This window comes from Bufo bufo, chromosome 6 (genome assembly GCF_905171765.1).
Source record: "Bufo bufo chromosome 6, aBufBuf1.1, whole genome shotgun sequence".
Taxonomy (NCBI): Eukaryota; Metazoa; Chordata; class Amphibia; order Anura; family Bufonidae; genus Bufo; species Bufo bufo.
Window position 1 is genome coordinate 313,859,528 of NC_053394.1, and position 12,193 is coordinate 313,871,720.

Consider the following 12,193-nt stretch of genomic DNA (forward strand, 5'->3'; position numbering starts at 1 on the left):
AAGCCTGACAGACGCAAGCCAAAAGGAAAGACTTTTGGCTTTCATCTGTCTCATAAAGGTCTATGGATACTGTACAGAATTTGCTTGGATGTGTTTTTATGGTTCCATATATACTGTGAACCCTAAGTAAAAACGTGGTGTACAGTAAAGCCAAAATGCCTGGGCACCTCATACAGGTTATACTTACCTCAGTCCCCAGCACCAGGGTCGCTCCTGATGCCCACACGGCCGCTGCTGCATCTCCCTGTCGCATGGATCAAAACATCCAGCAATGGGGGCAGCCAATAGCTGACGGGGATGAGCCTTCCTAGCATCGCGGGTGACACTAGATGCTGCGGCGGCCGTGCAGGCATCAGGAGTGACGCGGGTTCTTCTGCTTGTCCACAGCACTTCTGTTTTGCATAGGTCATCAAAACCATCAATAGACACTGCTGTAAATGTATCCATGGAAGTTAATTCTTCTCTCTTGAACATATATGATAAGTTATAAAAGAATATAACAGTAGTCAAAAGGCTTGAAAGGAACCATATGGAGAGGCCCCAGGAAGAAAGGGGTAGTAGTGGGGAGACTGATATAGTTGGGATAGGGGTCTTTTTGTACAAAAAAGAGATTGAAAGATGGCTGATGACACCCGATAATCTAGGGGAGATAATAAAGCAATATGGGTGGTTCTTTGGATGGAAGATAGGTGTATAGGTAATTAGGTCCGGGGATCATGAGTGGAGTAGTATTTGGGTGATTTAAGACAGGGCAGGTGAGGAACAGCAGACTAATTTTGTTTGTACATTATAGGTTAAAGCAAGATCCATCCATCCAGCCCTTACTATAAGTTCTGCTGTGAAGGTCTGTGTACTAAGGCGGGATTGTGGCATTTCACACACATGGTGTTGGTTGCTTAAGGTCATGACGAGATGAACAAAGGATTTGTGGCAGTGTTTCTCATCTGTGGAGGGATTTAGGCTTCACTGCCCATTTACCGTTTCAGACAGGCCATGGTGAAATAAACACAGGCTTTGTGGCACTGCTTCTCATCTATGGGGGTCTTCTAGCTTTGCAGCAATTCACACGTTTCAGACAGACTCAGGCAACCATAAAGGATGGTAAGCGTGGATCAGTGGATGCCAGTGAAAAAGCATGGCATTGCTGGTTATTAGTCGGTGAGAAAGCAGACATACCCCAGTCGTGTGAGTTGCCGCCTGTGAGTCGGTTTCACCCATATGTGCTGTATGGTATTATAAATATGATTTGCTAGTGCCCCAAAATGTTTGCTACAATACTGTTTTGGTATTTTTTTTTTGTGTTTGATGAGTAGTGGTTTAACATGAGCACTCCTTTTGCACCAGTGCTATTCTTAGATGGTACTACTTTAACATAAGAAATGTCTGTTTCAAAGTGGGTACGTAACTTATCATACATCTAGCACAAATCTACAGTATATCTGATGAGGGGAACAAGCCATCATTATAAGTAAGAACTGTCAGAGAAGTGGAGTGGGTGGTTAAAGGGGTTGTCTGGCCATGGAGCTGACAACCTCCAGGGTCGTTCCCTGCCCCTATGAACAGAAAGATCCCCACTCACTCGCCTGTCCGCAGTCACACCATTGCTCTGTTCACAGCTGCTTCTGGTTCCCACAGGACCAGGAAGCAGCTTGCTCCTGTAACCATTGTGGCCAATCATAGGCCTCAGCAGTCACAGTGACTTGAATGGGACATCACTGCTTTTAAGATTCACCAGCTTGTGCAGATGGCCGGACCCCTGGGATCACACGATTAGAGTGCAGCTGCAATGTCTGCGAGGGCGTTTAGAAACGTCTTTACAGAGATAAGTGCCGACTGCTTGGATGTACTGTATATTCTCAACTCGTGGTTTTCAAGTGGTTTAAAGAAATTCCAAAAAGTACATATTTATTAGAACACTTAAAGAGGTTTTCTGGGATTTTGATAGGTCATCAGAATCTGCTTGGTGGGGGTCAGACACCCAGGACTCCCTCCAATCAGCTGTTTTAAGAAGGCACCGACACTACGTTCTTACCAAGCACAGCGTCATACATTGTATAGTGGCTGTGCTTGGTATTGCACTCAACCCCATTAAAGTACATGGGACTGAGCGCGACTGAAGTGAATGGGGGTAAGCACGATATACAATGCACAAAGCTGTGCTCACAGGAGCGCCAGTGCCTTCTCAAAACACTGATCAGATACTGATGACCTATCCTGAGGATAGGTCATCGGTATCAAAATCCCAGAAAACCCCTTAAACTTCCAATTATAAATGCAGGCTTTAACAGTGATTAGAAAAAAACTATTACTATGCTTGCATTTCACAAATCTAATTTGGGCAGGTCTTTCACCCAGGCAGGAGCTAAAGTGTGAAAACTCCTATTAACAAACAATGGTTCCCTGTCAGGTTGTCTCTTTTTTAGACTCTGGGTCTCAAATTTTGGGATACCTACCATTAGAGATGAGCGAATTTCATATTAAGAAATTCGTTCACGCTTCGTTTGGTGGTAAAAGGTGAATTGCGTTCTGGATTTCGTTAACACGGACCATAACGCAATTATATGATGGAATGAATAACGGAATGCCTTTATAACTCTATGGGCTGCAAAACGGATCCGTCCCATTTCTGTTATGCAGGGGAGTCCTCTCCTGCATAACGGAAACGGGACGGATCCGTTATGAAGGCCATAGACTTCTATTATGACGGAATGAATAACGGAATGCCTCTGAAGGCATTTCGTTATGCATTCCGTCATAAAATTGAGTTATGGTCCTTGGTAACGGAATCCATATCGCAATTCACCTTTTACCACCAAACGAAGCGTGTACGAATTTCATACCATGAAATTCGCTCATCTCTACCCACAATGTATAAAACAGTAAGGTACAGTATATCACTGTAATACCTATCATGATGCTGTTTATAATGGAATTGCTCAATCAGAGACTGTATTATATACTTTTGTGCATGCAGATAAGAGGTGAATTTCAGAAATGTAAAGGCTGTCGGGTTGAACACTTTATCTTTCATGTCAATATTCTTATATCTTGTACTGAAAAAGTGCCTGATCCCAGAACTAAACATTTAGAGTTCTAACAGTTGACGGTCCCACCTCATTCCTCTGCCTGTGTGCACACCCCATTCCTTAGGACACCCAACAAACTGTGAGTCATTGGAAAAAGCAGAAGTGCACTCATCCCATTGGCAGGATTCCCTAGAAACAGAGCTAAAATACAAAATGTTAAAAATTTATTTTGTGTGGTTCTTCTCTATTTAGCAATGATTCTCTCGCCGGGCATGTTTATAATTAGAGTACACAAATTACAGACGTTGCTGTGATGTAGTGGGAAGTGAGACAATGGCCATGTAGAATTCCTGTCCTCAGGCTATGCAGTTTAAAGAGAAAGCTCGTAAACACATGCAACAAGATACAATATTCATGTCTGTATTGCAAGAATGCATTACTTTTATATACAGTGAAACCTCATCTTTGAGAAGACCACCTTACCCAGACCAGATGTTATGCATATTGGTCATCTTCTCTGAAAAGACCACCCCCTTAGAAGACCACTTTTAAATGCAATTTTGGGTGGTCATGTCAAAGAGGTTTCCACTGTATTATATGCACTGGAAAAAACAACAACAATGTATAGGGGTGGGAATGTGGGAAAAAATAATCCCAAATGAGAAATGTTAAGTTGGTGCTTTCAGTGTTGGTCTGTGTATTGTATAGCTTAAAGGGGAGCATGCTGTGAAACTATAAAGTTGGGGTTCCGCATTGGTATTATCACAGCTGAGTTGCAAGTTTAATTGATGTCTATGGTTCAGTAGTTGCAAGGTCGCTTGCCAGTTCTTCCAAACTATAGCATGCTTTTTTTCTGAGGCCTTCTGCCACCACTTGGCCTTACTTATATGTGAGGCGACTGTGTGTGTGTAAGGCAACTGCGGCAAGGCCAGCCATTCACTTAGAATCAGTGATAATTCAGTGTGAGGAAACTTCAAATTCTACTGCCAAAAAGAAAACTGACTTGACGATTAATAGGTGTTCGAGAAAGTGACCTGATTTGTTCCTAATTATGGTGGCACATTACCAAAACAGACTAAATGTTATGGCAGTCTTCAGACCAAGCCCGTGTAAGTAAGTCCATTCAGCAGTTTACACCAATGTACACATTTAGTGGATAATTTAGAGTCCACTTAACTTCAAGTTTTTACAACTGAGCGAGAATATAAACTATAGCTCTTAAGCACACATCTAAAGTGATTTCCACACATAAACATTCATGAGCAAACATATATCCATGAGCTTGGGCATGTGGTGATAACCGTTTCGATCCAGGGCGTTCCCTTGGGATGATCTATGAAGAAATTTTCTGCAAGCTCAGAAGGGATTGTCCAGGATTAGAAAAGGGGTCTGCTTTTTTACCATAAACAGTGTCACTCTTGTCCATAGGTTGTTTCTGGTACTGCAGCATATCCCCATTCTGGTGGTGAACTGCAAATCCAGACACAACCCATGGACAGATGTGGCACTGTTTCTATTTTTTTCAGTCCTGGACAAACCCTTGATATGATCCTTGAAGTATATTTTTTCAAGCAGAAATATAGCATGATTTAGGCCCCTTTAACACGGGAGAGTTTTCAGCGCGGGTGCAATGTGTGAGGTGAACGCGTTGCACCCGCACTGAATCCTGAGCCATTCATTTTAATGGCGCTGTGTACATGAGATGTTTTTCATGCATCACTTGTGCGTTGCGTGAAAATCGCAGCATGTTCTACATTATGCATTTTTCACACAACACAAGCCCAATAGAAATAAATGGGGCTGCGTGAAAATCGCGTAGAATCCACAAGCAAGTGTGGATGCCATTTTCACGCATGGTTGCTAAGGAGACGAGGGAAAAGTGACCCGGGTCCCCATTTACTTTATTATTTTCCATTATAACATGGTTATAATGGAAAATAATAGCATTCTTTAATACAGAATGCAAAGTGAAATGTCACTTGAGGGTTAAAAAATAATAAAAACATTACTCACCTCATCCACATGATCGCGCAGCCGGGATCCTCTTCTTTGTTCTTCTTGAAGGACCTGCAAAAGGACCTTCGCTGACGTAATCTCGCTCACCATGTGGTGAGCGCTGTGACGTCAGCGCAGGTCCTGCTGAATGAAGTTAAAAGGACCTTCTATCTTCATTCAGCAGGACCTGCGCTGACATCATCGCGCTTACCACATGGTGAGCGAGATTACGTCAGCGAAGGTCCTTTTGCAGGTCCTTCAAGAAGAACAAAGAAGAGGATCCCGGCTGCGCGATCAAGTGGATGAGGTGAGTAATGTTTTTATTATTTTTTAACCCTCAAGTGACATTTCACTTTGCATTCTGTATTAAAGAATGCTATTATTTTCCATTATAACCATGTTATAATGGAAAATAATAAAATCTACAGAACACCTAACCCAAACCCGAACTTCAGTGAGGAAGTCTGGGTTCGGGTCTGGGTACCACATTCAGTTTTTTTAAACGCACGTGCAAAACGCATTGCACTCGCGCGGAAAAAGCTGAACATCGGAATGCAGTCGCAGACAAAACTGACTGCAATTGCGTGCCTACTCGCACGGGTTTCCCGCAATGCACCCTGAACGCATCCGGCCCACACCCGCGACACCTGTGTGAAGGGGCCCTTAGGGTGGACACCTGGGATCAGTGAGCACCAGCTCAGTCCGACATTGGAATTAAAAAGATTTACAGTACCTGGCTTCAATACATAAACTAAAACTCAGGATACATTGTTGCCATTGTTTATCCTTCCAATAAAGCAAGTTATGTGACAAGATGGCTGACTTTGTCATGCCAAAAATATCAGCATTTTTTTAATACATAGGCAGTCGACAACTGTCACCACCTTGATCTGTCAAATGACTTCACCGTAGCCATTATACTAGTGATTACACATTTATGTAGTTTGCAGCTTGAATTTAGCTGTAATATTAAAATGAAATATGATGCATGCTGGGAAACTTGTTGGCTTACCTTTAAAATATGGAACCATCACTTACCTAGCCACATATACTAACCAGCATAGTACAAGGAAGGTGACATGTGGCGTGAGCTGCTACATTAATATAAATCACATGTAATGGGCACTGACATACAAAATAATTTAATTTCTGAGCGTTCATAAGCGCTTCTTTGAGCAAATACCATATTAAAGAGTAATCTGGCATTCGCCCATAATCCACACCCTTTAACTCCATTATGCCTGAGCTTTGGGCTATACATTTGATGTGAAGGTACAACAATTGCATAAATACATAAAATCATACAAAGGAAGTTAGTTACTCAATCAATGAAGTTTACATGTTACAATAACATTTATATCTGCCTGAATATGCCTTTAAAGCCTTTTGTACTACAAATCCATACATACTACCTATGAGTTGAAGAATACATATAGAGCATGAACAGCTGATATGGAGACCATCATTTTTGTGACTCCTCAAACACAAAGGCATATAAAAAATAACTTGAACTTTGTGTTGCATGGTCATATAAATGATATCTGACATAGTGTATATACCTGTGTTATATTAAATGTAAGCCTCTGTTGCCTGTTCAGAGCAATTTGAAGCCCAAGGAGGCCCTACGTTGCAGAATAAATGTAAGTTTAGCATTTGTTAGCTAAGTGATGTCTCTTCTACTAGGTGATTTAGCTCTTGTAAGGAGGAGAATGAATGTGAAAGACCTGAGTGTAGTCTGACATCATACACAGATATACAGAAACTGCTCTCACCTGGTAGATCATCACTTTGAAGTTTCTACGTCTCAGCAACTCGGATTCATTGGTTTCCAACTTTTTGATCTGTGCTTGCTGCCGCTCCAGGTTTTGTCTCACCGTCTTGACGTTGACGCTCACCTTTCTCACTTTTTCTAAAAGCTTACTGGCTGTATTGCTGGTAGTGGCATGAGACTTGGTCAGCTTGGTCAGTTCTCCTTGAATGCTGCCCACTACTTCCTCCATCTCCTCTTGTCTTTTCTCCAGTTGGGTTTGAGTCAACTGAATCTGGTCCACTGCTCCTATAATCTTATCCAGCAGGCTCAGCACCAAAACCCCATTGATTTGGTCTGCTTTGATGGGCTCACTATCTGAAGTTTCCCCTGGAGGAGTATCAGGGATGATGGTGGGCTGCTCGACTATATGCAAGGTGGTATCCGCCATTTTTGCAGCTGCCTTAAAGATTCAAATGTGTTTAAACTAGAAAGAGAACAAAGAGGAGAAACAAGCAGTGTGAGATCCAGAAACTCTGATAATGCTGCTTGCCGGGATGCTGGCCAGAAATAGCTAGCATGGGACGTGTGCGGGTGTGTGTATGTGTTTGTGTGTGTGAGCTCTATGCAGAATAGCAGTGCTCTGCATAACTGTACTGGAAGGGTTGGACCTGAGAGGAGGGGGGAAAGTCTATGTACACTGAATCGCTGTCATTGGATAGCTCCACCCAGGGTAATTTGGAGAAGCAAGCTGTAAACCCAACCTCTCCCTCTTCTGGTTCTGAAATGATTAAAATAGTTATAAGGGAGGTGACTAGTCTCCTTGCATGCAAGCACAGGCTGAGGAATGCACCAGTAGAGGGAGAGGGAGAGTGGAGAACACTCAAGCTTATCATGTAATGGGGATTCCTAATGCATTAACCTGTTCACTGACGGAAGGCACTAACAATGAGTTAAATGGTCAAAATAATGTTAGCTCTTCCAACAAAACTCACATTAAAATCTGATGAAGGAAGCACAATTGAATGTTCTATGTGAACTATTTCTATTCCAGGATGTTCCTTTATGGTTCCCCTGCTGAACAAGTGCACTAATGCAATATCCTGTTTAAAGCTGCACTAAATGTTTAAAATATGCGACATTTAAAATGATAAGCTAAAAGAATGTGTTCAACAAACTGCACTCACATAAATGAAGAAGCCTCATAAGAGAGACCAAGATATCTGAGAACATAGAAAGGTTCTTTTGAGTAGTCCAGACAAGAGTAACCAGGTGATAACTTCAGGTTATTAGAAGTTTAGCAGAAGATATTAGTGCACTAGATGATCTAGTCACATTTGTTGGCTTTAGATGACATCAAGCTTTCTTTCAGTGTTTATAACCTGTCTGTTCTTATCTGCAGACCTCTTAAATATTAAAACATATTCATATCACTTTCATAGGGTCTAACATTAGTATGTCACAAGGTGACAAACACAATATAAACTATCAAAAATGTGAAGTTTTAAGTATGAATAGAAAAGTACACTGTGTGACACTAGGCGGGTGAGGTTTTGTAGATCAGTATGTGGCATGTGGGTGGGCTCTGCTGGAAGGAGAATGGAAAACTCTGCTAGTGGAAAGTGCTTGAAATCATTACCATTCAGATGTTTCCCCTCCAGGAACACTCCCTGTGCCTGCATGGGGTTTCCAGGCTTCATAGGATAGTCTCGGGGCAACTTCAACCTGTTAGAAGATAAAAGACAGGTTATAAAGTCAACAGAAAGTATTATTCTGACTAGCTGGGGTATCACCTAGGCATAAGGTCAAGCATTTACATTTAGGATATATCCACATGGGATAGATACAGTATGTTGTGAATTTTTGTGAGCAGCAAAGTGGATGAGATTTTAAGAAATCTGAAATACATGCTGTGAAAAAAAAAAAAACACTGCGTAAATTGGCGGTGCACATTTTAAATCTACGGCATGTCAATTTATGATGTGGATTTCCATAGCAGACTTCACCCTTTGCAATGCATAGTGTGAAATGAATGACAAAACACACCAAAATCTGTGGAGAATTCCCCCTCTCCCCGTGTGGCTGTATCATTGAGAAGGTTCAATATGTGTCATAAACTGGGTATCAGCGCATCCTACATATACTATCAGCCATAACATTAAAGCCACCTGCTTAATGTTGTGTAGGTCCTTCTTGTGCCATTAAAACAGCTCTGATCATAGAGGCATCAAATTGTGTGGCTACTTGCCGCCAGATTGGGCATTGTTTTGACTGGAGCATGTAAACCCAGCCTTAACGCCCATACACATTAGTGTATGGTCGGCCAAACCCGTTGAGAACCATGGGTCAAGCCAACAGTCTAATTTGTCAGTGGAGCTCCCAAATAATATTTTTGCCCAGTCGTTTTGTTCTCCCTGGAGATAAGCCACCTTTAGAGAGAGGTGTCTGGCAGTAGGATTCCCCGTTGAGCCGACAGAACATGACTGTGTATGGGGAAATCGGGAGAGATAGCTGTCGGCCAAACAACTGACAGCTATTGAATATGTATAGCCTCCCTTAAAGGGGTTGTCTCACTTCAGCAAGAGGCATTTATCATGTAGAGAAAGTAATACAGGGCACTTACTAATTGTGATTGTCCATATTGCCTCCTTTGCTGGCTGGATTGATTTTTCCATCAGATTATACACTGCTCGTTTCCATGGTTACTACCACCCTGCAATCCATCAGTGGTGACCGTGCTTGCACAATATAGGAAAAAGTGCCTCTCTGGTGGCCGGGACTGTGGGAGCACACATAGGCTAGTGTTTTTTCCTATAGTTTGCAAGCACGGCCACTCCGATGGATTTCAGGGTGGTCGTAACCATGGAAACAAGCAATGCATAATGTGATGGAAAAATGAATCCATTCATCAAAGGAGGCATTATGGATGATAATAACAATAGATAATTGGTGTATACCTCTTTAGGTGTTTCCTTTGCACTACATTATACAGTACTGTACAACCTCCTAGTTATAGACAGCCATAACACGGCGCTCATAAATTTTTGCTAGCCATACTCTACTTTCTGTATTAAAGAACCTGTCACCATGAAAAGCACCACAATCTGCAGCAGTATGGTATAGAGCAAGAGGAGCTGAGCAGACTGATATATAGTTTTATGGGAAAAGATTAAGGCTACTTTCACACTAGTGTGTCAATGGGGACAAGACTGAACTGAACAGAACGGAATGCTCCAAAATGCATTCCGTTCTATTTAGTTGCGTTCCTATACGGGAGAGCAAACCGCAACATGTTGTAGTTTGCTTTCTATCCTGGGATGCGAAGCAAGACGGATCCGGCATGACCCCTAATGCAAGTCAATGGGGACGGATCCGTTTCTCTGCCACAATCTGCCACAATAGAAAACGGATCCGTCCTCCATTGACTTTCAATGGAGTTCATGATGGATCCGTCTTGGCAATGTTAGAGATAATACAACCGGATCCGTTCATAACGGATGCAGATGGTTGTATTATCAGTAACGGAAGCGTTTTTGCTGAACCCTGCCGGATCCAGTAAAAACGCTAATGTGAAAGTAGCCTAAGTAAAATTTGTAAAGTATACATTTATATTTCTGCTTTTTATGAATTGAAGACCACCCTCATGAACAGTTATTAGTAGTGACTGACAGATATCTCTGTATACACAATTACACAGAGAATGCTATTAATCACTGATAACATCTCCCCACATACAGCTATCAGTGTCTGACAGCTATCTCTGTATACACACTCACACAGAGAATGCTATTAATCACTGATAACACCTCCCCATGTACAGCTATCAGTGTCTGACAGCTATCTCTGTATACACACTCACACAGAGAATGCTATCAATTACTGATAACACCTCCCCATGTACAGCTATCAGTGTCTGACAGCTATCTCTGTATACACACTTACACTGAGAATGCTATCAATCACTGATAACACCTCCCCATGTACAGCTATCAGTGTCTGACAGCTATCTCTGTATACACACTCACACAGAGAATGCTATCAATTACTGATAACACCTCCCCATGTACAGCTATCAGTGTCTGACAGCTATCTCTGTATACACACTCACACAGAGAATGCTATCAATCACTGATAACACCTGTGTATGGATATCAGTGACTGACAGCTATCTCTGTATACACACTCACACAGAGAATGCTATTAATCACTGATAACACCTCCCCATGTACAGCTATCAGTGTCTGACAGCTATCTCTGTATACACACTCACACAGAGAATGCTATCAATTACTGATAACACCTCCCCATGTACAGCTATCAGTGTCTGACAGCTATCTCTGTATACACACTTACACTGAGAATGCTATCAATCACTGATAACACCTCCCCATGTACAGCTATCAGTGTCTGACAGCTATCTCTGTATACACACTCACACAGAGAATGCTATCAATTACTGATAACACCTCCCCATGTACAGCTATCAGTGTCTGACAGCTATCTCTGTATACACACTCACACAGAGAATGCTATTAATCACTGATAACACCTCCCTATGTACAGCTATCAGTGTCTGACAGCTATCTCGGTATACACACTCACACAGAGAATGCTATCAATCACTGATAACACCTCCCCATGTACAGCTATCAGTGTCTGACAGCTATCTCTGTATACACACTCACACAGAGAATGCTATCAATTACTGATAACACCTCCCCATGTACAGCTATCAGTGTCTGACAGCTATCTCTGTATACACACTTACACTGAGAATGCTATCAATCACTGATAACACCTCCCCATGTACAGCTATCAGTGACTGACAGCTATCTCTGTATACACACTCACACAGAGAATGCTATCAATTACTGATAACAGCTTCCCTGTGTACAACTGAAAGCAGAGGGATTGATTTATAAATCAAAAAATCATATATAATTCAATGAAGTACTCCAAAGCTAAATTGAATTATATACGATCTCATAATGATGTGATGTCTTGCATATAGGGTGAGGAGGCAAAACAGGTACTGCTGCAGGTATCACATTCAAGATCATCACATGATATAGATGTTGTTACTTCTCTGCATGTGATAGCTTAACACTTAGACGTATGTATGAGGATAAATAGTGGTAACATAAGGCTGAGTTCACATCAGCGTTCAGCCTTTCCGTTCTCCTGCTCCGTTATAGGAGCAGGAGAACGGAAAGGACTGATTCGGCACATAACTGAACCGAACGGAGCCTACGGACCCCAAAGGAAGATTTTTGAAGCGGAGACAAAAGTCCTGCACGTACAACTTTTTTCTCCGTTCCAAAATCATCTTCTGAGCGGAAACCTAACTGACCCCATTATAGTCTATGGGGTCCGTAGGCTCCATTTGGCTCAGTTATGTGCCAAATCCGTTCCTTCCGTTCTCCTG

General features: G+C 42.0%; 1 protein-coding gene across 1 annotated transcript in view; it reads right to left on the reverse strand.

Annotated features, from left to right (window-relative positions):
• CAVIN1 (caveolae associated protein 1) overlaps window positions 1-7,468 on the reverse strand; it is a 49,175-nt gene extending 41,707 nt beyond the window's left edge. The window contains exon 1 of the mRNA XM_040434778.1: window positions 6,794-7,468. Coding sequence (XP_040290712.1) covers window positions 6,794-7,219 — 426 coding nt within the window. The 5' untranslated portion in view covers window positions 7,220-7,468. The remainder of the gene's footprint in view (window positions 1-6,793) is intronic.
• Between the last annotated feature and the right edge of the window lie 4,725 nt (window positions 7,469-12,193).